General features: G+C 48.0%; 2 protein-coding genes and 1 pseudogene across 8 annotated transcripts in view; 1 reads left to right on the top strand and 2 right to left on the bottom strand.

The window, feature by feature from the left end:
• Positions 1–26,501, top strand: part of LOC147119438 (uncharacterized) — a 32,480-nt gene that overhangs the window by 5,214 nt on the left and 765 nt on the right. Inside the window, exon 2 of one of the 7 annotated variants that reach the window (XM_085985030.1) lies at positions 22,409–22,413. The exons of 4 other annotated variants lie outside the window; for them this stretch is intronic. In XM_085985030.1, the coding sequence (XP_085841156.1) occupies positions 22,409–22,413 (5 nt within the window). Of the gene's footprint in view, positions 1–22,408; positions 22,414–23,707; positions 23,712–25,284; positions 25,292–26,501 lie in introns of all 7 variants that reach the window. 2 more of the 7 variants (XM_085985029.1, XM_085985031.1) reach the window with 2 other exon arrangements.
• Positions 8,521–26,501, bottom strand: part of LOC147119437 (uncharacterized) — a 38,301-nt pseudogene continuing 20,320 nt past the window's right edge.
• Positions 12,815–13,564, bottom strand: LOC147119439 (uncharacterized; the record flags this gene model as incomplete). Its single annotated transcript, XM_085983646.1, has 1 exon — positions 12,815–13,564. A coding segment is annotated over one exon (675 nt), but the record flags the coding sequence as incomplete, so codon positions are not given.

The following is a 26,501-nucleotide window of genomic DNA, read 5'->3' as shown; positions in this document are numbered from 1 at the left end:
TTTATGCGCCCACTTTCGAATTGTACCCTTTAGTTTATAGAAATATAGAAACATAGATGATAGGAGCAGGAGTAGGCCATTCGGCCCTTCGAGCCTGCTCCGCCATTCAATGAGATCATGGCTGATCATTCAATTCAGTACCCTGTCGCTGCCTTCTCCCCATATCCCTTGAGCCCTTTAGCCTCAAGAAATATATCCAACTCTTTCTTGAATATATTTAATGAACTGGCCTCCACCGCCCTCTGTGGCAGAGAATTCCACAGGTTCACCACTCTCTGGGTGAAGAAATTCCTCCTCATTTCAGTCCTAAATGGCTTACACCTTATCTTTAGACTATGACCCCTGGTTCTGGACTCCCCGGCCATCCGAAACATCCTTCCTGCATCTAGTCTGTCCAGACCTGACAGAATTTTATAGGTTTCGATGAGATCCCCTCTCAATCTTCTAAACTCCAGTGAGTATAAGCCCAATCGACACAATCTCTCCTCATACGTCATTCCTGCCATCCCAGGTATCAGCCTGGTGAATCTTCGCTGCACTCCCTCCATGGCAAGAATGTCCTTCCTCAGGTAAGGCGACCAAAACTGCACACAATACTCAAGGTGCGGTCTCACCAAGGCCCTGTACAACTGTAGCAAGACATCCTTGTTCCTGTACTCGAACCCTCTTGCTACGAAAGCCAACATACCATTTGCCTTCTTAACCGCCTGCTGCACCTGCATGCTTACCTTCAGCGACTGGTGCACAATAACACCCAGGTCTCTTTGCACTTCCCCTTCTCCCAATATATTGCCATTCAAATAATAATCTGCCTTCATGTTTTTGCCACCAAAGTGGATAACCTCACATTGCGTTGGCGGGAATCTCGAGCGGCAGAGCGGGGCTATAAAAGTCCCAGAGACCAGGTAAGGCCTCAGTGCATCAGCGGGAATCTCGAGCGGCAGCAGCAGGGCTATAAAAGTCACAGAGACCCAGGTAAGGCCTCAGTGCATCGGCGGGAATCTCGAGTGGCAGAGCGGGGCTATAAAATTCCCAGAGACCCAGGTAAGGCCTCACAGCGTCGGCGGGAATCTCGAGCGGCAGCAGCGGGGCTATAAATGTCCCAGAGACCCAGGTAAGGCCTCACAGCATCGGCGGGAATCTCGAGCGGCAGCAGCGGGGCTATAAAAGGCTCCAGAGACCCAGGTAAGGCCTCACAGCGTCGGCAGGAATCTCGAGCGGCAGAGCGGGGCTATAAAAGTCCCAGAGACCAGGTAAGGCCTCACAGCGTCGGCGGGAATCTCGAGCGGCAGAGCGGGGCTTTAAAAGTCCCAGAGAGCCAGGTAAGGCCTCACAGCGTCGGCGGGAATCTCGAGCGGCAGAGCGGGGCTATAAAAGTCCCAGAGAGCCAGGTAAGGCCTCACAGTGTCGGCGGGAATCTTGAGCGGCAGAGCGGGGCGATAAAAGTCCCAGAGAGCCAGGTAAGGCCTCACAGTGTCGGCGGGAATCTCGAGTGGCAGAGTGGGGCTATAAAAGGCCCCAGAGACCAGGTAAGGCCTCACAGCGTCGGCGGGAATCTCGAGCGGCAGAGCGGGGCTATAAAAGGCCCCAGAGACCAGGTAAGGCCTCACAGCGTCGGCGGGAATCTCGAGCGGCAGAGCAGGGCTATAAAAGTCCCAGAGACCAGGTAAGGCCTCACAGTGTCGGCGGGAATCTCGAGTGGCAGAGCAGGGCTATAAAAGGCCCCAGAGACCAGGTAAGGCCTCACAGCGTCGGCGGGAATCTCGAGCGGCAGAGCGGGGCTATAAAAGGCCCCAGAGACCAGGTAAGGCCTCACAGTGTCGGCGGGAAACTCGAGCGCCAGAGCGGGGCTATAAAAGGCCCCAGAGAGCCAGGTAAGGCCTCACAGTGTCGGCGGGAATCTTGAGCGGCAGAGCGGGGCGATAAAAGTCCCAGAGAGCCAGGTAAGGCCTCACAGTGTCAGCGGGAATCTCGAGCGCCAGAGCGGGGCTATAAAAGGCCCCAGAGACCAGGTAAGGCCTCACAGCGTTGGCGGGAATCTCGAGCGCCAGAGCGGGGCTATAAAAGGCCCCAGAGACCAGGTAAGGCCTCACAGCGTCGGCGGGAATCTCGAGCGCCAGAGCGGGGCTATAAAAGGCCCCAGAGACCAGGTAAGGCCTCACAGCGTCGGCGGGAATCTCGAGCGGCAGAGCGGGGTATAAAAGGCCCCAGAGACCAGGTAAGGCCTCACAGCGTCGGCGGGAATCTCGAGCGGCAGAGCGGGGCTATAAAAGGCCCCAGAGACCAGGTAAGGTTTACCAGTCTCCAGTCTGGGAACTTGGAGGGAAGGAGAGAGGTAAAAAGTAATCCAAGTGTGACATCACCAGAAAGCGGGTAAGTGATTGGTTGGTGAGTATTTCTCCCTTTTTAAGCTTAAATCTCTTTGGTTTATCATTTCTAAGGTGTGATATTCACCATCTAGAATCAGGGCAGAGGGTATTTAAGAATAATATTAATAAATTTAATTAATTACATAGAATGGCAGAGCAGGTGATGTGTTGCTGCTGCAATATGTGGGAGCTGGTGAACACCATTGATGCTCACGGTGGTCACATTTGCAGTAAGTGTTGGCTGCTTGAGGAACTCCGGCTCCGTGTTGAAGAGCTGGAGTCCGAGCTTCAAACACTGAGACACATCAGGGAGGGGGAGAGTTACCTGGACTCTGTGTATCACGAGGTATTCACACCAATTAGATTAATTAATTCAGATGTAGCCCGTGGCCAGGGTCAGGATGGTGTGACTAGAAGTGAGGCAGGTACGGGGATCCAGGAGGTAGTGTTGGAGGAGCCGCAGCCCTTGCACTTGTCCAACAGGTTCGAGGTTCTTACTCCCTGTGAGGATGGGAACAGGGACTGCGGGGAGGATGAGCAACCTGACCACAGCACCGTGGAGCAGGGGGCCATTCAAGTGGGGGGAGTTAAAAGAAATGTTGTAGTGGTAGGGGATAGTATCGTTAGGGGGATAGATAGAGTTCTTTGCAGCCGAGAGCGAGAGTCCCGAAGGCTGTGTTGCCTGCCCGGTGCCAGGGTTAAGGACATCTCCTCTGGACTGGAGAGAAACTTGGAGTGGGAGGGGGAGGATCCAGTTGTCGTGGTCCATGTTGGTACCAACGACATAGATAGGACAAGGAAGGAGGTTCTGCTGAGGGAGTTTGAGCGCTAGGGGCCAAATTAAAAAGCAGAACCACAAGGGTAATAATCTCTGGATTATTACCTGAGCCACGAGTGAATTTGGCTAGGACAAATAAAATTAGAGAGTTAAATGCGTGGCTCAAAGACTGGTGTGGGAGAAATGGGTTTTGCTTCCTGGGACACTGGCACCAGTACTGGGGCAGAAGGGAGCTGTTCCGTTGGGACGGGCTTCACTTGGCCAGTGCTGGGACTAGAGTCCTGGCGGATCATATAACTAGGGCTGTAGAGAGGGCTTTAAACTAACTAGTGGGGGGGAGGTTCCTAGAGAGCAAATAATAAAAATGACAACAGAGAAGGTCATAGACTTAGGTAGCAGTGGGGAAATTAAAAACCAGAGCGTGTCAGGAAGGAGCAGAAGGTATGGAGTAAAAGGTAAAGTAATAAAAAGGGCAGAAGCAGGAACTAAGTGTCACAAAACATATTTGAAAGTTCTCTATCTGAATGCACGTAGCATTCATAACAAAATAGACGAGTTAATGGCACAAATAACTACATATGGGTATGATCTTGTGGCCATTACAGAAACATGGCTGCAGGGTGACAATGCCTGGGAATTAAACATACCAGGTTATTTAACGATCAGGAAGGACAGGCTGGAAGGAAGGGGAGGTGGGGTGGCTATGTTAATAAAGGAAGGAATCGCTGTAATACAGAGAAATGATATTGGGTCAAAAGATCAGGATAATGAAACAGTTTGGGTGGAGGTAAGGAATAATAAGGGGAAAAAAACACTAGTGGGTGTAGTCTATAGGCCTCCGAAAAGTGGCAACTCTGTTGGACGGAGTATCAATCAGGAAATAGTTGAGGCTTGTAATAAGGGAACATCTATAATTATGGGGGATTTTAACTATCATATTAATTGGACAAATCAAATTGGGCAGGGCTGCCTTGAGGATGAGTTCATTGAGTGTATTAGGGATGGGTTTCTTGAGCAGTATGTAACTGAACCGACCAGGGGGCAAGCAACCTTAAATCTGGTCCTGTGTAACGAGACAGGATTAATTAAAAATGTCCTAGTAAAGGATCCCCTTGGAATGAGTGACCATAACATGGTTGAATTCCATATTCAATTAGAGGGTGAGAAGGTTGGATCTCAAACAAGCATGCTAAGCTTGAATAAAGGAGACTATGAAGGTATGAGAGCGGAATTGAGTAGAGTGGATTGGGAAAATAGATTAAAGGGTAAGACGATACATGATCAGTGGTGTACATTTAAGGAGTTATTTTACAACTTCCAAAAAAATATATTCCACTGAGAAGAAAAGGGTGTAAAAGAAAAGACAGCCATCCGTGGCTAAGTAAAGAAATTAAGGATAGTATTCGACTAAAAACAAGGGCATATAAGGTAGCCAAATCTAGTGGGAGGATAGAGGATTGGGAAAACTTTAAAAGACAGCAAAAAATAACAAAAAGATTGATTAAGAAAGGGAAGATAGATTATGAAAGTAAATTAGCAAAAAATATAAAAACAGATAGTAAGAGTTTTTATAGTTATATAAAAAGAAAAAGGGTGGCTAAAGTAAATGTTGGTCCCTTAGAGGATGAGACCGGGAAATTAATGGTGGGAAATATGGAGATGGCAAAAACACTGAATGAATATTTTACATCAGTCTTTACAGTAGAAGACACTAAGAATATCCCAACACTGGACAAACAGGGGGCTATAGGAGGGGAGGAGCTAAACATGATCAAAATCACTAAGGAAGTGGTACTAGGTAAAATAATGGGACTCAAGGCGGATAAATCACCTGGACCTGATGGCTTACATCCTAGGGTCTTGAGGGAAGTGGCGGTAGGGATTGTGGATGCATTGGTAATAATTTTCCAAAACTCCCTGGACTCGGCAAAGGTCCTGGCAGACTGGAAAACTGCTAATGTAACACCCTTATTTAAAAAGGGCAGTAGACAGAAGGCTGGAAACTATAGACCGGTTAGCCTAACATCTGTGGTAGGTAAAATTTTGGAGTCCATTATTAAGGAGACAGTAACAGGACATTTGGATAATCATAATTTAATAGGACAAAGTCAGCATGGTTTTATGAAGGGGAAGTCATGTTTGACAAATTTGCTGGAGTTCTTTGAGGAAGTAACGTATAGGGTGGATAAAGGGGAACCAGTGGACGTAGTGTATTTAGACTTCCAAAAGGCATTTGACAAGGTGCCACACAAAAGATTATTGCTTAAGATAAAAAAGCACGGGATTGGGGGTAATATTCTGGCATGGATAGAGGATTGGCTATCTAACAGAAGGCAGAGAGTTGGGATAAATGGTTCATTCTCAGGCTGGCAATCAGTAACTAGAGGTGTTCCGCAGGGGTCAGTGCTGGGTCCCCAACTCTTTACAATCTATATTAATGAGTTGGAGGAGGGGACCGAGTGTAACATATCAAAGGTTGCAGATGATACTAAGATGGGAGGGAAAGTAGTGAGTGAGGAGGATGTAAAAAACCTGCAAGGGGACATCGACAGGCTAAGTAAGTGGGCAGAGATTTGGCAGATGGAATACAATACTGGAAAGTGTGAGGTTATGCACTTTGGCAGGAAAAATCATAGAGCAAGTTATTATCTTAATGGCAAGAAACTGGAAAGTACTGAAGTACAAAGGGATCTGGGGGTCCTGGTGCACGAAACTCAAAAGGTTAGTATGCAGGTGCAGCAAGTGATTAAGAAGGCCAATGGAATGTTGGCTTTCATTGCTAGGGGGATAGAATATAAAAATAGGGAGGTATTGCTTCAGTTGTACAAGGTATTGGTGAGACCGCACCTGGAATACTGCGTACAGTTTTGGTGTCCATACTTAAGAAAGGACATACTTGCTCTCGAGTCAGTACAAAGAAGGTTCACTCGGTTAATCCCGGGGATGAGGGGATGGACATATGAGGAGAGGTTGAGTAGATTGGGGCTCTACTCATTGGAGTTCAGAAGAATGAGAGGCGATCTTATTGAAACATATAAGATTGTGAAGGGGTTGGATCGGGTGGATGCGGGGAAGATGTTCCTGATGATGGGTGAAACTAGAACTAGGGGGCATAGTCTTAGAATAAGGGGCTGCTCTTTCAAAACTGAGATGAGGAGGAACTACTTCACTCAGAGGGTGGTAGGTCCATGGAATATGCTGCCCCAAAAAGCTGTAGAAGCTACATCATTACATAAATTTAAAACAGAAATAGACAGTTTCCTAGAAGTAAAGGGAATTAAGGGTTACGGGGAGCAGGCAGGAATTTGGACATGAGTCTAGGTTCGGATTGGTCATGGCCCTGTGGGTAGCGGAGCGGGCCCAGGGGCCGTGTAGCCTGATCCTGCTCCTATTTCGTGTGTCTAATTCTGTTAGATTCAGGAGATGGTTCTGTGATAGTGGATTGGCGGTTAGGATCAGATCAGCCATGATCTTATTGAATGGCGGAGCAGACTCGAGGGGCCGATTGGCCTACTCCTGCTCCTATTTCTTATGTTCTTATGTTCTTATTTATCCACATTATAGTGCATTTGCCATGTTTCTGCCCAATCACCCAACCTATCCAAATCGTACTGGAGTTTCATGACATCCTCCACACAGCTTACCCTCCCACCCAGCTTTGTGTCGTCTGCAAATATGGAGATATTACATCCAATTCCCTCGTCCAGATCATTAATATATATTGTGAACAGCTGGGGTCCTAGGACCGATCCTTGCGGTACCCCACTAGTCACTGCCTGCCACTCGGAAAACGACCCGTTTATTCCAACTCTTTGCTTTCTGTCCGCCAACCAGTTCTCTATCCAAGTCACGTCACACTTTTCTGCATTAAATTTCATCTGCCACGTGTCCGCCCATTCCACCAGCCTGTCTATGTCTTCCTGAAGTCTATCACTCTCCTCCTCACTGTTCACTGTACTTCCAATTTTTGTGTCAAATTCTCGAAATTGTGCCCTGTATTCCCAAGTCCAAGTAATTAATATATATCAAGAAAAGCAGTGATCCTAGTACCAACCCCTGGGGAACACCACTGTATACCTTCCTCCTGTCTGAAAAACAACCGTTCACCACTACTCTCTGTTTCCTGTCACTTAGCCAATTTCATATCCATGCTGCCACTGTCCCTTTTATTCCATGGGCTTCAACTTTGCTGGCAAGCCTAGTATGTGGCACTTTATCAAACACCTTTTGGAAGTCCATATACATCACATCAACCATATTACCCTCATCAGCCCTCTCTGTTACCTCATCAAAACACTCAATCCAGTTAGTTAAACGTGATTTGCCTTTAACAAATCCATGCTGGCTTTCCTTAATTAATCCACACTTGTCCAAGTGACTGTTAACTTTGTCCCTGATTATCATTTCCAAAAGCTTCCCCACTACTGAGAGTAAACTGAACAAGGGTATAACATTTGCAATTCTCCAGTCCTCTGGCATCACCCCTGTATCTAAGGAGGATTGGAAGATTATGATGAGTACCTCCACGATTTCCTCCTTAACCTCCCACGGCATCCTAGGATGAATCCCATCAGGTCCTGGTGACTTATCAACTTTAAGTTCAGACAGCCTTTCTACTACCTCCTCTTTATCAATCCTTATCTCACCCAGTATCTCCACTACCTCCTCTTTCACTATGACTTTGGCAGCATCTTCTTCCTTGGTAAAGACAGATGCAAAGTACTCATTTAGTACCTCAGCCATACCCTCTGCCTCCATGCATAGGTCTCCTTTGTGGTCCTTAATCAGCCCCAACCCTCCTCTTACTACCCGTTTATTATTTATATGTCTATAGAAGACTTTTGAATTCCTTTTTATGTTAGCTGCCAATCTATTCTCATACTCTCTCTTTGCCCCTCTTATTTTCTTTTTCACTTCCCCCTGAACTTTCTGTATTCAGCCTGATTCTCACTTATATTCTCAACCTGACATCTGTCATACGCGCTCTTTTTCTGCTTTATCTTACTCTCTATCTCTTTTGTCATCCAGGGAGCTCTGGCTTCAGTTGTCCTACCTTTCCCCCTCATGGGAATGAACCTCAACTGTGCCTGAACCATCTCCTCTTCAAAGGCAGCCCATTGTTCAATTACAGTTTTGCCTGCCAATCCTTGATTCCAATTTATCCGCGCCAGATCCATTCTCAACCCATTGAAATTTGCTGTCCTCCAAGTAAGTATTTTACTCTAGATTGCTCCAGAATTTCGAGAATTTTAAACTCCAGCCCAGTTATACCAGTTATTAACATCAGCAGAAACAAACCCCAACTGTCAGAATGAACATGGTTCAGTCCTGGATATGATTAACAGCAACAGCAGCAGAATCCAACCCCTGCAGTCATTTGTGAACTCGCTGGTGTGTCAACAGGTAGGATGATCGAGTGAATCCCTTCCCACACATGGAGCAGGTGAATGGCCTCTCCCCAGTGTGAACTCCCTGGTGTCTCAGCAGGTGAGATGACCGAGTGAGTCCTTTCCCACACACGGAGCAGGTGGACAGCCTCTCCCCAGTGTGAACTCGCTGGTTTGTCAGCAGGTTGGATGAACAAGTGAATCCCTTCCCACACATGGAGCAGGTGAATGGCCTCTCCCCAGTGTGAACTCGCTGGTGTTCAGAGAGGTTGGATGAATTAGCGAATCCCTTCCCACACATAGAGCAGGTGAACGGCCTCTCCCCAGTGTGAACTCGCTGGTGTGCAATGAGCGGGGATGACTGTGTGAATTTCTTCCTGCAATGAGAGCAACTGAACGGTCTTTCATCAGTGTGAACTCGCTGATGTATCAGGAGGATGGACAAGAGAGTGAATCCCTTTCAACATAGATAGCAAATAAATGGCCTCTCCCCGGTGTGAGCGCGCCGATGAGTTTCCAGCTCGGACGGGTAACTGAATCCCTTCCCACAATCCCCACATTTCCAGGGTTGCTTCCCGGTTTGACTGTGCTTGTGTCTCGATAGGCTAGATGATCAGCTGAAGCCTCGCCCACACACAGAACACGTATACAGTTTCTCCCCACTGTGAACGGTGCTTTTTGCTTCCATGTTCAAAGGCCGGTGATATTCAGATCCTGATGAATCGAGCGACTCTGTCAGATCTTGATGTGATGTTTGGTTTGATCTTCCTGTCTACAAATGCTCCCCTTCTCATACTCTGTAAAATGAATTTAAACAGGAAAAAGAGAGCGTGAGAGAGAACCCACGAAAATACAAAGGCAGGTTGTGAAATTGAGCTCAATGAATCTGGTCATTTGTGGGGCCGGCACTCCAAGCTGCCGGATTGTCATAAAAACCCAACTGGTTCACTAATGTCCCTCAGGGAAGGGAATCCACCACCCGGTCTGGGCCTTCCCAAAACTCTGGCCTCAATGGGAGGAGAGAGAGGTGGGTGGGGGTGAAGGCGAGGGACTTTATTCATCTGCAACTCAATGAGAACTTTGACAGAACCTCCCAAATCCATGACCTCCACCACCTTGAAGGACAAGGTGCTGGGGAACACCAGCACCTCCAAGTTCCCCACCAAGTCACACACCATCCTGACTTGGACATATATCGCCGTTCCTTCATCGTCGCTGAGTAGAAATCCTGGAACTCCTTACCTAACAGCATTGTGGGAGTACCTTCACCACACGGACTGCAGCGGTTCAAGAAGAAGGCCCACTATCAGCTTCTCAACGGGAAACTGGGGACTGGCAACATATGATGGTCTTGCCAATGACGCCCACATCCCATGAATAAATTCCAAAAAATCTGTATATATAAAATAGATTAAAAGCCTTTACAGAAATACTTGTTCCTAAAACAATATTCCTTTACATTGTAGGGACAGTGTCTGTCTAGCAACCTAATCTCCCCCAGAATCCACCTCCCTTGACAGTCCCACATTCGAAATTGTTGGGTCCTCCTGGGCTCAGAAGTACTGGGGGTTAAACCCAGCAGCTTCTCCTCCATCTCCACTCCAGCTCAAACTGAAGCAACAAAAAGACATACACAGGCGGCCAGGGACCGAATTCCGCATCCAGCGCCCGCCCTGATACAAGCCAGCTCTGGATTGGTCGGTCTGAGTTTCCAGGCTCGGCTTTGTGAGCAACGCGAGCAATAAAATAAAAACAAAATACTGCGAATGGTGGAAATCTGAAATAAAGAGAAAATGCTGGAAATTCTCAGCAGTTCAGGCGGCATCTGTGGAGAGAAACAGGTTTAACAGTTCAGGGCGCTGACCTTCCGTCAGCCTGCAATAAAACACTTCCCATGGTCGCTGACTAATGGTGGCCGAAGCATCCACAATTCCCCGCGCCCCAGAAACCGCTCTATCCAACACGCTGATTTCCCCACTGAGAGTGCGCATGCTCCCCAGGGCCGCAGGGCATGCTGGGAGCCTGGCTCTTGTCCTTTGTCCTGAGTCAGACTCGGTGGAACTGGTTTAATGATTCCCCTCCTTCTCCTCCCCTGAAGGTGCTGACTCTGGCTGGGTTCAGTTCTACACTCACTGGTTCACCTCCCTCTCCTCCCCTGAAGGTGCTGACTCTGTCTGGGTTCAGTTCTACACTCACTGGTTCCCCTCCCTCTCCTCCCCTGAATGTGCTGACTCTGGCTGGGTTCAGTTCTACACTCACTGGTTCCTCTCTCTCTCTCCTCCCCAGAAGGTGCTGACTCTGGCTGGGTTCAGTTCTACACTCACTGGTTCCCCTCTCTCTCCTCCCCTGAAGGTGCTGACTCTGGCTGGGTTCAGTTCTACACTCACTTGTTCCCCTCCCTCTCCTCCCCTGAAGGTGCTGACTCTGGCTGGGTTCAGTTCTACACTCACTGGTTCTCCTCCCTCTCCTCCCCTGAAGGTGCTGATTCTGGGTGGGTTCAGTTCTACACTCACTGTTTCCCCTCCATCTCCTCCCCTGAAGGTACTGACTCTGGCTGGCTTCACTTCTACACTCACTGGTTCCTCTCTCTCTCCTCCCCTGAAGGTGCAGACTCTGGCTCTACCCTTCTTTCCAACACTCTGACCATCCCTACAAGCATTCCTCCTGTAATATCCCGCAATTTTGGTGAAGGGTTCTCCCTGACCGTCACCATTTCTCCAACATTTACAGACGCTCCCTGATCTGTCACCATTTATCCTTCACTTACAGATGCTCCCTAACCAATCACCATTCGTCCTACATTTACAGATGCTCCCTGACCAGTCTCCATTTCGCCTACCTTTACAGGTGCTCCCTGATCAGTCCCCATTTTTCCTTCATTTAAAGATGCTCCCTGACCGGTCACCATTTTTGCCTCATTTTACAGATGCTCCCTGACCATCACCATTTCTCTTCCATTTACAGACGCTCCCTGACCATCACCATTTCTCTTCCATTTACAGACGCTCCGTGACCAGTCCCCATTAACCTTCCATTTACAGACGCTCCCTGACCAGTCCCCATTTCTCCTCCATTTACAGATGTACCCTGACCAGTACCATTTCTCCTCCATTCACAGATGCTCCCTGACCAGTCACCTTTCTCCTCAATTTACAGATGCTCCCTGACCCGTCACCATTTCTCCTCCATTTACAGACACTCCCTGACTCGCTGGGGATTTCCCCGCACTTCCTGGTTGTCCCGAAGCTTGTGTTTTAAACTGGCAGGTAGTTGTGGGGAGGCGGATAATGTTGAGTGTTTTCTCCGGGCTGGGCCTGGGGCTGCACTTGGGGTGTGTGCAGCCCGCGTCCTCCCAGGGTTTATTAACCCGCTCCCTCCACCCAACTCTCACCTGCTGCCTCACCCACAGCCGCCACTGGCACCCGTGCATTCTCAGCTCACACTGCCTGGGTGATTGACGGGAGCTCCTGACCAATAGGAAGATTCGGGCGGGGCTGGGAGGTTTGCGACCAACAGTCGAACGGGATCATGCTGAAGGATATACTTGCCTTAGAGGCGCTGCAACGAAGGTTCACTAGATTGATTCCTGGGATGAGAGGGTTGTCATATGAGCCAATCCAAGGGAACAAGCAATGGGACAATGGGAAGAAACCACAACTGGCCCAAAAGTGGGATAATCTCCCCACGAGGTCAGTCCGGATGGTTAGAAACTCCTCCTGGTGACTGTGTGCCTGCAGGACTCGGCTTCACTCCAGTGTTTAAAGGCACAGAGCGCTGGCCTCACACCCAGGGGGCAAAGTGTGGGAATTCCAGGGGCAGCGAGGACATGCCCGGAAATACCCCAGGGCAGTGAAAGCCCACTGGGCCCCAGGATAAGCTCATCAGAAAACCCAGGGCAAGGGCAAATTCAAAACGCAGTTTGCAGGCGTGATGCTCTATTCACACATCGAAGGTGAGAAAGATGCTGTGGGTCACACACTAAGCCCAGTAGCTGAAAGTGATTAACAGACTGGGTTTTGTGTTTAGTAATCCTGGGCGTGTTACTGATACCTTCCCTGGATACCAAGGCTAGGAGAGACACTCTGGAATGTATGGGGAGCTGGGACTTGTCCATGAGAGTAACCGAAGGTATGAGAACTGAAATAATCTAGAGTTAGAAAGGTGAAAAGGCCCAAAAATGGAGCAGTCAGTAACAGGACATCAATTAGTCTCTTATCTTGGAGAAATCAAATACTTGACACATCGTGTATTTGAAACAAAGCTGATTTATTCGACAGATAATCAGAATATTAAACTCTAACCCAGTTATTGGGGTTATTAAGATCAGCAGAAACAAACCCCAAGTGTCAGAATGATCATAGTTCAGTCCTGGATGTGATTAACAGCAGGATCCAACCCCTGCATCGCATGTGAACTCGCTGGTGTCTCAGCAGGTGGGATGAACGAGTGAATCCCTTCCTATACTCAGAGCAGGTAAATGGCCTCTCCCCAGTGTGAACTCGCTGATGTGACAGCAGGTAAGATGAACGAGTGAATCTGTTCCCACAGTCAGAGCAAGTGAACGCCCTCTCCCCAGTGTGACCTCGCTGGTGTCTCAGGAGATCAGCTGTGCTTTTAAAGCTCTGCTCACAATCAGAACATTTAAATGGTCTCTTATCAGTGTGAACAAGTTGATGTACAGCGAGGTGGGATGACTGAGTTAATCTGTTCCCACACACGGAGCAGGTGAACGGCCTCTCCCCAGTGTGAACAGACTGGTGTGTCCGCAGGTTGGATGAATTTGTGAATCCCTTCCCATACACGGAGCAGGTGAACGGCCTCTCCCCGGTATGAGTGCGTTGGTGCTTCATCAGATCCTTTGTTGTTTTAAAGCTCTTCTCACAGTCAGAACATTTAAACGGTCTCTTATTAGAGTGAACAAGTTGGTGTGCAGTGAGACTGGAGGAGTTTGTGAATCCCTTCCCACACAGGGAGCAGGTGAACGGTCTCTCCCCAGTGTGAACGCCCTGGTGTTTAATCAGTTCCTCAGATCATTTAAAGCAGTTCCCACAGTCAGAACATTTAAACAGACTCTCGTCAGTGTGAACTCGCTGGTGTTGCAGCAGGTTAGGCGATTGAGTGAATTCATTCCCACACACGGAGGTATTAAACTGTGTGGCAACAGTGTGAACAATTGCTGTCTGAGCACGTTGCATAACAGACTGAATCCCTTCCCACACACGGAGCAGGTGAATGGCCTCTCCCCAGTGTGACTGCGTTGATGAATTTCCAGCTGGGATGGGTAATTGAATCACTTCCCACAGTTCCCACATTTCCAGGGTTTCTCCATGGTGCGGGTGTCCTTGTGTCTCTCCAGGTTGGTTGATCGGTTGAAGCCTCGTCCACACACAAAACACGTGTCCGGTTTCTCCACACTGTGAATGGTGCGATGTTTTTTCAGGCTGTGTAACTGGTTAAAACTCTTTCCACAGTCAGTGCACTGGAACACTCTCACTCGGGTGTGTGTGTCTCGGTGCTTTTCCAGTCACACTGATGTTTGAAATCTTTTCCCACAAACAGAGGACAAACATTTCGCCTCCCACATTCAAAGGCCAATGATATTCAGGTCCCGATGAATGGAGTGACTCTTGATGTGATGTTTGGTTTGAGTTTCTCATCTGTAAATCCTCATCTTTTAACACCCTGTAAAAGGAGTTTACAAAAGACATCACTGGAAGTACAGGATAGAAATTCAGAACAGACAATTCTAGTTTCTATGGAACATTCTTTCCCCTCTCATTCCCCGAAATCCGTAAATCCCCATCCCACACACTCTCCCCCCTCCATGTGCTGAAATCCAAACCCATTGTAACATCTCCAACACTTTTTCCTCTGCTCCCAGTTTTCCTCCTCCCCTGAAGGTGCTGACTCTGGCTGGGTTCAGTTCTACACTCACTGGTTCCCCTCCCTCTCATAGAAACATAGAAGATAGAAGCAGGAGTAGGCCATTCGGCCCCTCGAGCCTACTCCTGAGATCATGGCTGGTCATCCAAACTCAATACCCTGTCCCTGCCTTCTCCCCATATCCCTTGATCTCTTTAGCCTTAAGGAATAAATCTAACTCCTCCTTGAATATATTTAATGAATTTGCCTCAACTGCCTTCTGTGGTAGAGAATTGCACAGGTTCACCACTCTCTGGGTGAAGAAATTCCTCCTCATCTCTGTCCTAAATGGCTTACCCCTTAGCCTACTCCCCTGAAGGTACTGACTCTGGCTGGGTTCAGTTCTACACTCACTGGTTCCCCTCTCTCTCCTCCCCTGAAGGTGCTGACTCTGGCTGGGTTCAGTTCTACACTCACTGGTTCCCCTCTCTCTCCTCCCCTGAAGGTGCTGACTCTGGCTGGGTTCAGTTCTGCACTCACTGGTTCCCCTCTCTCTCCTCCCCTGAAGGTGCTGACTCTGGCTGGGTTCAGTTCTACGCTCACTGGTTCCCCTCCCTCTCCTCCCCTGAAGGTGCTGACTCTGACTGGGTTCAGTTCTACACTCACTGGTTCCCCTCCCTCTCCTCCCCTGAAGGTGTTGACTCTGGCTGGGTTCAGTTCTACACTCACTGGTTTCCCTCCCTCTCCTCCCCTGAAGGTGCTGACTCTGGCTGGGTTCAGTTCTACACTCACTGGTTCCTCTCCCTCTCCTCCCCTGAAGGTGCTGACTCTGGCTGGGTTCAGTTCTACATTCAGTGGTTCCCCTCCCTCTCCTCCCCTGAAGGTGTTGTCTCTGGTTGGGTTCAGTTCTGCACTCACTGGTTCTCCTCGTTTTCCTTTTCAGAAGGTGCTGATTCTGGCTCTAACCCTCTTTCCAATACACTGTCCTTCCTTATAAGGTTTTCTTCTGTAATATCTCACAAGTTTGGTGAGGGGCACTCCTTGACCTGTCACAATTTCTCCTCCAATTACAGACGCTCCCTCACCAGCCTCCATTTCTCCTTTATTTACAGACGCTCCCTGACCAGTCTCCATTCCTATTTCATTTCCAGACGCTCCCTGACCAGTCACCATTTCTCCTCCATTTCAGACGCTCCCTTACCATTTCATCTTCATTTACAGACGCTCCCTGACCCATTTCCATTTCTCTTCCATTTACAGACGCTCCCTGACCAGTGTCCACTTCTCCTCCATTTACAGACGCTCCCTGACCCATCTCCATTTAACCTCAATTTACAGATGCTCCCTGACCATTCAACATTTCGTCTTCATTTACAGATGCTCCCTGACCGGTTTCCATTTCACTTCCATTTACAGACACTCCCTGACCAGTCACCACTTCTCCTCCATTTACAAACGCTCCCTGACCAGTCACCATTTCTCCTCTATTTACAGACGCTCCCTGACCAGTCTCCATTTCTCCTCCATTTACAGATGCTCCCTGACCAATCTCCATTTCTCCTCCATTTACAGACGCTCCATGACCAGTCTCCATTTCTCCTCCATTTACAGACGCTCCCTGACTTCCTGTCTGTCCCAGAGTTTGGTGCGGGGCCCCTTTGCTGAGCGAATCAGGAGAAACCGTGAAGCGGCGGGCGGATAATGTTGAGTGTTTTAATAATGGGGCCTGGGGCCGCACTCAGGGTGTGAGCAGCCCGCGTCCCCCCGGGGTTTATGAACCCGCTCCCTGAGCTCTCTGGACTCAACATAGAGTTCAACAATTTCAGATCATAACCTTGGCCCCTATCATATATATTTTTTTTATCCACACTTATTGTTTGTGCCTTCTGTTCTTCTCTCCCACATGGCAGCTGTCTTTCATTCTGCCAACGCAATTCACACTTCATCCAGAGCCATCCTTTGTTTCTTAACCTGTCCCATTACCATCCCTTTTTGCCTTGAATATCTCTTAATGTCTCTTTACTTCTGCCTTCTATCCTATCACAGACCTTCCCTTTTGGTCTTTAATCCCCTCTGTAGGGGGTTTCTCTTGCTTGCTCTGGTCTCCTGCCAGGCTTCTTGCAATAATTACCCGTGAGTGGTTCGACCCACTCGCCCCTACGGTTCTAGACCTTGGACTTAGGTGCAGGGAGCTGTAGTGCAGAAAAACTCAATAGACCAGGTCGAATAGCACGAAATGGATGCCTTTATTGAACAGTTTGCAGCATTATAAAATACATGTCATATGCACAGATTAAAGCAACTACAAGCATGCACACATCTATAAACTTAACTCTATAGAAATGGGGAACACACAGCACATCGTGAAAGGGGTAACACATTACAATTACCCTTAAACCCCTCCCCTAAACCTAACTAAGTTTTGATTTGAGGGACTCGGGATTATGCTCACCACTTTAAGAATTGCGAAAAAGGCTTTGCAGCCTTTCGACACAGCTTTCCGTCGTCACGTGGGTTTGGAAGCTTCTGGCGCAGCTTGTTTTCCTCTTGGTTCTCCTGCGATGGAGGCAGCCGATACAGCCTTGGTGAGCGCTCGCCATGGATGGATCCGTTACCGATGTGATGTTGAAGAACTGGAGTACCCGGGCCCTGAGTGTCTTCTTCTCCAGCCTGGGTCGTCGATGATCTCCCAACAAAAGTACCCGGGCCTCCCTCGTCGTCTTCCCGTCGTGGCCGGGCCTTGTCGGGCCGAGTCTCCCAAAATCGCGGAACACACGGCTGAACACCCCGCTGGACACCGTTTACCGAACCACGAACCGAACACGTTCCGAACCGAAGCACCGAACCGAAGTAGTACCGATGGATTTTACTCAATCCACAGTTATACTTTTTTTTGGAACATTCTTATCTCCCGCCAAATCATAGTCCTGTCTTTGTAATAATTTTGGCGGGCAGAACTCTCTGCAGGGGTGTTTTGTCTTCATAACGGGAGTCGGTGATAGCTTAACTGGCCTTCCTGGGCCGATAATGTCTTTGCTTTGTTACCGTAACTTGGTTTGTATATTGATCGGTCTGGAGATTGCCCTGGATGGCTGTTAAACGGCTTCTCTTTGTACAGTGTAATGGGTTAAAGCGTTCGTTCAATTGTCCGCCCATTTCTCGATGGGTCTCATCCTGCCACCCAAATCTGTCCTGTACTTATAATCTAATCAATATGTATGCTCAGTTCCATGAGTTTCGGCTTCCCGAAACTGGTTTTCGCGGGCTTTTAATGCCCTCAATCCACAAGCCTGTCTGGCTTGCAGTAACAGAAATTCAAATGGTCCCAGAAGCTGGTCACGAGGTCTGGTGGCCATTTTGTGTGCCCTTTTATCAAAGGTTTCTCTGTATAAGCTTCTTTTGGTCAATAAAGCTGTTTTATTAACCCTATTTTCCTACGTGATTATTTAATGAAAATTTTGCGAATCTTACAGTCCCTCCTGTGATACTGATAGCTTGCTTAAAGTATCAATAACCCTTGGTGAGCAAATTTTCCCTGATTCCCCACAGCCAAACATTCCTGGTAATTAACTATCTATGACCCCCACGACACATGCAGTTCCCATTTCAGAAAAATTACATTGTGTACAGTTGGACAACCATAGGCAGTACTACCTCAAACTATAACACATTCATCTTTCAGATGTGAAGGGGCCGATACTCCCTACACCACCTGCATACACATTATATTAATCAAAAATAGAAAACCGATCAACGGTTATAACACAACAGTATTCATACACTTAAATCATATAGTAACCAAAACCAAGAGTGGAGGGATGCTTTATCCTTTAATACATAGCAGCCTAAGCGGGGGTCTCTTCACCCACTCGTACATAGCGTTCTCTCCATTCTCCTGTGTTCTCGTGCCTCTGGAGGCGTTTGCCTCTCTTGCAATGCACGAACAGTAAATATATTACAATCAAAACCTGACACACTACTAGGATGTGGGATGCTATTCTAATCCAGGGTGGGATCTCTATATTAGTGAACAGGTCCCACCATGGTGGGGTGACTATGTCTAATATGTCTTTCCCTATCTCCAATGTCTTCTGCTCTAGTGTGTAAAAATGCTTCTGTGAGACTATTACGGCTTTTAAAATCTTGGTGAGGTGTTCGGGGAGAGGGGGAATGATATAACCAAAAAGCGCAACGAATTGCTGAAAATCCGTGAAATTCTCTTTTACAGTGAGGTGAACAATGGAAGGTACAGGAATGGGGACAATTCGCTGTTGTGCCACTTGAACTTCAGCCCTGGGTTTGAAACAGAAACTGCTGTCACTGACCGGACACCACCCGTGCTGTCTGTGGTGGTAGTGAGGCGCTGCAGTGGTAACACAGTATGTTCCACCTCCGATATATGCCACCTGCGGGGGCACATGGTCTTTTGCCATTGCCCCCATGGTGCAATTTACCGGCTTCGCGCTAGCGGCTCTGAACCCGCACTGTGGTTTTAAAAAGGCATTCAAGTGCTGGGGACACAGGATGATGTGTGCTCCCCGGCTTCGACACCCCGAGAGGTCGGTGCCTGTCATCGTACGCTCCCATCTGATGACATAAGGCGGGACCACTGCGTAACGAATGTGCGCACCCCCCGAATGACTACAATGTTCTCCACCCTGTATACCGGGGCGGGTTTTGCTGTGGGACCCAACACCGGCATCCTCACCACTATTCCCATGATAGTGTGATTCGAGCGTCCGCAGTCCACTGGGACTGGGTACGCCTCTGCAGCTAGTCTGAGCTGGCACGGACTTAATGCGTTCTCAAAAGGGTGGAGCGCTTGCAAGTGCTTATTGCTGATCCAGGACGGGACCAAACCTTGTTTTAAATCCTCCAGATTACTGCGACCCTCGCCCAGTAACCACGCCCCGTATAGCACACAAGCCTCGTTCTGTGCAGCCTGATCGGACGCATTCCGATCCTCCCTAATGAGTGCATTTACCGTTCTAGACCTGAAACGTTAACTCTGTTTCTCTCTTCACAGATGCTGCCTGACCTGCAGAGTGTCTCCAGCATTTTCTGTTTTTATCCCTGAGCTCTCTCACCTGATACGTCAGCGGCTGCTGCCAAGGTCCGCGCATGCTCAGCTCACACTGCCCGGGTGATTGACGGGAGCTCCGGACCAATAGGAAGAGCGGGGCGGGGCTGGAGGACCGAGCTGGCGGCGGGTCCTCCAACCAATCGGAGTGTGTGAGGGGCGGGGATTCACCTTTGAACCTGAAAAGAAGGTGAGCTGCTCACCAGGTTCCACCCCCTTACTGCGCCCCTATTGCTGGAGGACCCGCCACCCGCTCAGTCCTCCAGTCCCGCCCCGCTCTTCCTATTGGTTGGAAGCTCCCGTCAATCTCCCAGGCAGTGTGAGCTGAGCATGCGCGGACCTTGGCAGCAGCCGCTGACACATCAGGTGAGAGAGCTCAGGAAGCAGGTTAATGAATCCCAGGGGGACTCGGGCTGCAATCACCCCAAGTGCGGCCCCAGGCCCCATTATTAAAACACTCAACATTATCCGCTTCACACACACCCGGGGTGGGCCTCAGGCCTCGAACAAGAGCCTCCGGGCTGGGCGTTTGCCCCGAGCGGGGCGGCAGCTGCGGGGCTTTCTCCCGGTGGCAGGCCCGGGTTAACGGCCGCCATCTTGAGAGGCTCAGGGGGCAGCAGGGCGCATGCGCGGCCCCCTTGGCCAGGAACCAGGAGGAGAGAATCTTGTCAATTTCTATCCTAGACTCATAGTGATGGCTTTTGTAAACTCCTTTTACAGGCTGTGAGAAGGGCAGCATTTACACACCGCAAACTCAGACCAAACAATAACAACTTACATTTGTATAGCACCCATAAAATATCACAGTAGTGCAGTCAGACAATAATTGACACATACTTTGTTTGTGGTCCTGTGCAATGACACAAAGTTCCTTCACAACTGTAACAATTTTATTGCGGTTGCTGTGAAGGCTGCGCTCACTCTGCTCGTACACCTGCTCTCCAAAGGAGGCAAAACAGGACTAATGCTGCTGAGCTCAGCGCTTTTTGATCAGAAAATATCAACTGTTTAGCCTCGCCAGGAAATGCACAAAAAAGGCAGCAGTGCTCATTGGCTGCCCAGGAAAGTCCTATTTAGATTAAACTCCTTCACCCAGAGTGCTGAGAATGTGGAACTTGCTGCTACATTGAACAGTTGAGGCAAATAGCATTTATATAGCACCTTTCATGACCACCGGACATCTCGAAGCGCTTTACAGCCAATGAAGTACTACTTGAAGTGGATTCAGAGTTGTAATGTGGGAAACACGCAGCCAATTTGCACACAGCAAGGTCCCACAAACAGGAAACATAGAAAACATAGAAGATAGGAGCAGGAGTAGGCCATTCGGCCCCTCGAGCCTGCTCCGCCATTCAATGAGATCATGGCTGATCATCCAAATTCAGTACCCTGTCCCTGCTTTCTCCCCATATCCCTTGATCCCTTTAGCTTCAAGAAATATATCCAACTCCTTCTTGAATATATTTAATGAATTGGCCTCAACTGCCTTCAGCAGCAGCAGCGTTGGCGGCAGTGCAGACCTGTGAGGAGCGGCGGCGGTGATAATAGGCAAACCCGAGATGCAGGTAGGCCCCACAGTGGCGGTGGCGGTGGACCTGGGAGGAGCGGCGAGGCGGCGATAAAAGGAGAGCCTGAGGAGCAGGTAGGCCCTCAGCAGCAGCAGTGCCGACCTGGGAGGAGCGGCGAGGGCGATAAAAGGTGAGCCCGAGAGGTTTACCAATCTCAGAGCTCCGATAGCATGAGAGAAGTAAAAAGTAATCGAAGTGTGACGTCACCAGAAAGCAGGTAAATGATTGGTTGGTGAGTATTTCTCTCTTTCTCCTTTTTTCCAAACTTAAATTTTGTGGTTTCTAGTTTCTAGGATCTCTGTTGTGTAGCAGGGACTGCTGTTAAACAAGGGCCCTTGAGTATATGATTTAATTGGAGTGTAATTGGCGGGATTGATTTGATTTAATTTAATTTGAATTAATTAAAGGGTGAGTCATGGCAGGACAGCTCGGCACCGTGGTATGCTCGTCCTGCACTATGTGTATCCAGCTGCAGCAACTGATAGACTGCATTGCGGCACTGGAGCTGCAAGTGGATACATACTGGAGCATTCGCGATGCTGAGGACATCGTGGATAGCACATTTAGGGAGTTGGTCATACCGCAGATAAAGGCTGCACAGGCAGGAAGAGAATGGGTGAGTAGTAGGCGCAGGCAGGGAGTGCAGGGGTCCCCTGTGACCATCCCCCTCTCAAACTGATATACCACTTTGGATATTGGTGAGGGAGACGGCTTATCAGTGGAAGGCAGCAGCAGCCAACTTCCTGGCACCGTGGGTGGTTCTGCTGCACAGGACGGGAGGAAAAAGAGTGGGAGAGCTATAGTGATAGGAGATTCTATTGTAAGGGGAATAGATAGGTGTTTCTGCGGCCGCAAATGAGACTCCATAATGTTGCCTCCCTGGTGCAAGGGTCAAGGATGTCTTGGAGCGGCTACAGAGCATTTTGGAAGGGGAGGGTGAACAGCCAGTTGTCGTGGTGCATATAGGTACCAACGATATAGGTAAAAACCGGGATGAGTTCCTAAAAGCTGAAGATAGGGAGTTAGGAGGTAAATTAAAAAATAGGACCTCAAAGGTAGTAATCTCAGGATTGCTACCAGTGCCACGTGCTACTCAGAGTAGAAATAGAAGGATATTTCAGATGAATACATGGTTAGAGGAATGGTGCAAGGGGGAGGGATTCAAATTCCAGGGACATTGGAACCGGTTCTGGGGGAGGTGGGACCAGTACAAAACGGAAGGACTGGGATCGATGTCCTAGGGGGAGTGTTTGCTAGTGCTGTGGGGGAGGGTTTAAACTAAAATGGCAGGGGATTGGGAACCTGTGCAGGGAGACAGAGGAAAGGGAAACAAGGATAGAAGCAAAAGACAGGAAGGAGAAAAGCAAAAGTGGCAGTCATAATAATCAAGGGTTTAAATCAAACATGGCCACAGTAAATAATAATTCTAAAAGGCCTAAGTGTTTAAAAAACAATCCTGAAGGCTTTGTGTCTTAATGCGAGTAGCATTCATAATAAGGTGGATGAATTAGCTGCGCAAATGGATGTAAACGGATATGATATGATTGGGATTATGGAAACATGGCTCCAAGGCTGGGAACTCAACATCCAGGGGTATTCAATATACAGGAAAGACAGGCAAAAAGGAAAAGGAGGTGGGGTAGCATTGCTGGTTAAAGAGGAGATTAACACAATTGTAAGGAAGGATATTAGCTCTGATGATGTGGAATCTGTATGGGTAGAGCTGAGAAATACCAAGGGACAGAAAAAGTTAGTGGGAGTTGTATACAGACCCCCAAACAGTAATGCGGAGGTTGGGGATGGCATTAAACGGGAAATTAGAGATGCGTGCAATAAGGGCACAGCAGTTATCATGGGTGGCTTTAATCTACATATAGATTGGGCTAACCAAATTAGTAACAATACTGTGGAGGAGGAATACCTGGAGTGTATACGGGATGGTTTCCTGGACCAATATGTCGAGGAACCAACTAGAGATCAGGCCATCTTAGACTGGGTATTATGTAATGAGAAAGGATTAATTAGCAATGTTGTTGTGCGAGATCCCTTGGGGTGGAGCGATCATAATATGATCGAATTCTTCATTAAGATGGAGAGTGAAGTATTTGACTCAGAGACTAGGGTCCTGAATTTAAATAAAGGAAACTACGAAGGTATGAGGAGCGAGTTGGGTAGGATTGACTGGGAAATGTTACTTAAAGGGTTGATGGTGGGTAGGCAATGGCAAACATTCGAAGTTCGCATGGATAAACTACAGAATTTGTTCATCCCTGTTTGGCATAAAAATAAAACAAAAAAGGTGACTCAACTGTGGCTAACAAGGGAAATTAGGGATAGCATAAGATCCAAGGAGAGGACATATCAATTGGCCAGAAAAAGCAGCAAACCTGAGGATTGGGAGCAGTTTAGGATTCAACAAAGGAGGACAAAGGGATTAATTAAGAGGGGGAAAATAGAGTATGAGAGTAAGCTTGCAGGGAACATAAAAACTGACTGTAAAAGCTTCTATAGATATGTGAAGAGAAAAAGATTGGTGAAGTCAAGCATAGGTCCCTTGCACTCAGAATCAGGGGAATTTATAATGGGGAACAAAGAAATGGCAGACCAATTAAATACATACTTTGGTTCTGTCTTCACAAAGGAGGACACAAATAACCTCCCAGAGATGTCGGGGAACATAGGGTCTAATCAGCGGGAGAAATTGAAAAAAATCAGTATTTGTAGGGAAATGGTGATAGGGAAATTGACGGGATTGAAGGCTGATAAATCCCCAGGACCTGATAATCTACATCCTAGGGTATTAAGGAAGTGGCCCTAGAAATATTAGATGCATTGCTAGTCATCTTCCAAAATTCTATAGACTCTGGAACAGTACCCATGGATTGGAGGGTAGCTAATGTTACCCCACTATTCAAAAAAGGTGGTAGAGAGAAAACGGGGAATTATAGACCGGTAAGCCTGACATCGGTAGTGGGGAAAATGCTAGATTCCATTATAAAAGATGTAATAGCAGAGCACTTGGAAAACAGTGACAGGATCGGACAAAGTCAACATGGATTTACAAAAGGTAAATCATGCTTGACTAATCTACTGGAATTTTTTGAGGATGTAACTGGTTAAATAGATAAGGGAGAACCAGTGGATGTGGTGTATTTGGACTTTCAGAAGGCTTTCGATAAAGTCTCGCATAAGAGATTAGCATGTAAAGTTAAGGCACATGGGATTGGGGGCAAGGTACTGACTTGGATAGAGAACTGATTGGCAGACAGGAAGCAAAGAGTTGGAATAAATGACTCTTTTTCCGAGTGGCAGGCAGTGACTAGTGGGGTACCGCAGGGATCGGTCCTAGGGCCCTAGCTATTCACAATATATATTAATGATCTAGATGAGGGAACTAGATGTAATATCTCCAAGTTTGCAGATGACACAAAGCTGGGTGGGCGTGTGTGCTGTGAGGAGGATGCCGAGAAACTCCAGGATGATTTGAACAGGTTGGGTGATTGGGCAGATGCATGGCAGATGCAGTATAATGTGGATAAATGCGAGGTTATCCACTTTGGTGGCAAAAACAGGAAGGCAGATTATTATCTGAACGGCAATAGATTGGGAGAAGGGGAAGTGCAACGAGACCTGGGTGTCCTTGTGTACCAATCGCTGAAGGTAAGCATGCAGGTGCAGCAGGCAGTTAAGAAGGCAAATGGTATGTTGGCCTTTGTAGCGAGAGGGTTCGAGTACAGGAACAAGGATGTCTTGCTGCAGTTGTACAGGGCCTTGGTGAGACCACACCTTGAGTACTGTTTGCAGTTTTGCTCGCCTTATCTGAGGAAGGATGTTCTTGCCATGGAGGGAGTATAGCAAAGGTTCACCAGGCTGATACCTGGGATGGCAGGAATGACATATGAGGAGAAATTGGGTCGATTGGGCTTATACTCGCTGGAGTTTAGAAGAATGAGAGGGGATCTCATTGAAACTTATAAAATTCTAACAGGATTAGACAGGCTAAATGCAGGAAGGATGTTCCCGATGACCGGGAAATCCAGAACCAGGGGTCACAGTCTAAGGATAAGGGGTAAGCCATTTAGGTCAGAGATGAGGAGGAATTTCTTCACCCAGTGAGTGGTGAACCTGTGGAATTCCCTACCACAGAAGGCAGTTGAGGCCAATTCATTAAAAATATTCAAGAAGGAGTTGGATATATTTCTTAAGGCTGAAGGGATCAAGGGATATGGGGAGAAGGCAGGGACAGGGTACTGAATTTGGATGATCAGCCCTGATCTCATTGAATGGCGGAGCAGGCTCGAGGGGCCGAATGGCCTACTCCTGCTCCTATCCTCTATGTTTTCTATGTGGCAGAGAATTTCAGATTCACCACTCTCTGGGTGAAGAAATTCCTCCTCATCTCAGTCCTAAATGGCTTACCCCTTATCCTTAGACTGTGACCCCTGGTTCTGGACTCCCCGGCTATCGGGAACATCCTTCCTGCATCTAGTCTGTCTAGTCCTGTTAGAATTTTCTAAGTTTCAATGAGATCCCCTCTCATTCTTCTAAACTCTAGCGAATATATGCCTAATCGACCCAATCTCTCCTCAGACGTCATTTCTGCCATCCCAGGTATCAGTTTGGTGAACCTTCGCTGCACTCTCTCCATGGCAAGAACATCCTTCCTCAGATAAGGCACCCAGAACTGCACACAATATTCAAGATGTGGTCTCACCAAGGCCCTGTACAACTGCAGCAAGACATCCTTGCTCCTGTACTCAAATCCTCTCGCTATGAAGGCCAACATACCATTTGCCTTCTTAACCACCTGCTGCACCTGCATGCTTACCTTCAGCGACTGGTGCACAAGGACACCCAGATCTCATTGCACTTCCCCTTTTCCCAATCTATTGCCGTTTAGATAATAATCTGTCTTCCTGCTTTTGCCACCGAAGCGGATAACTTCGCATTTATCCACATTATACTGCATTTGCCATGCATCTGCCCAATCACCCAAGGAATGGCGTAATGCATTTAAGAGGACACTGGATAAACACATGGAAGAAAGGAATAGAAGGAAATGCTGATAGGGTGAGATGAAGAGAGATGGGAGGAGGCTCGTATGGAGCATAAACACCGCATGGAGTAGTTGGGCCGATTGGCCTGTTTCTGTGCTGTACAATCTATGTAATTCTATGTAATAAGAGAGGATAGAATGTTCCATAGAAACTGGAATTAATCTGTTCTGCATTTTTATCCTGAACTTAGTGACGTTGTTTTGCTTTTACAAGGAATATCTTCAGCCTTTGAATGTGGAAATGAAATGTTTGCCTGTTCTGTCTGTGGGAAAAGATTTCAAACATCAGTGTGACTGGAAAAGCAGAGACACACACACCCGAGTGAGAGTGTTCCAGTGCACTGACTGTGGAAAGAGCTTTAACCAGTTACACAGCCTGAAAAAACATCGCACCATTCACA

Source organism: Somniosus microcephalus, chromosome 4 (assembly GCF_052327205.1).
Source record: "Somniosus microcephalus isolate GS21.2 chromosome 4, FLI_Smic_1.0, whole genome shotgun sequence".
Lineage (NCBI taxonomy): Eukaryota > Metazoa > Chordata > Chondrichthyes > Squaliformes > Somniosidae > Somniosus > Somniosus microcephalus.
The sequence above is the reverse complement of the archived record's forward strand: the minus strand, read 5'-3'. Positions and strand labels throughout refer to the sequence as shown.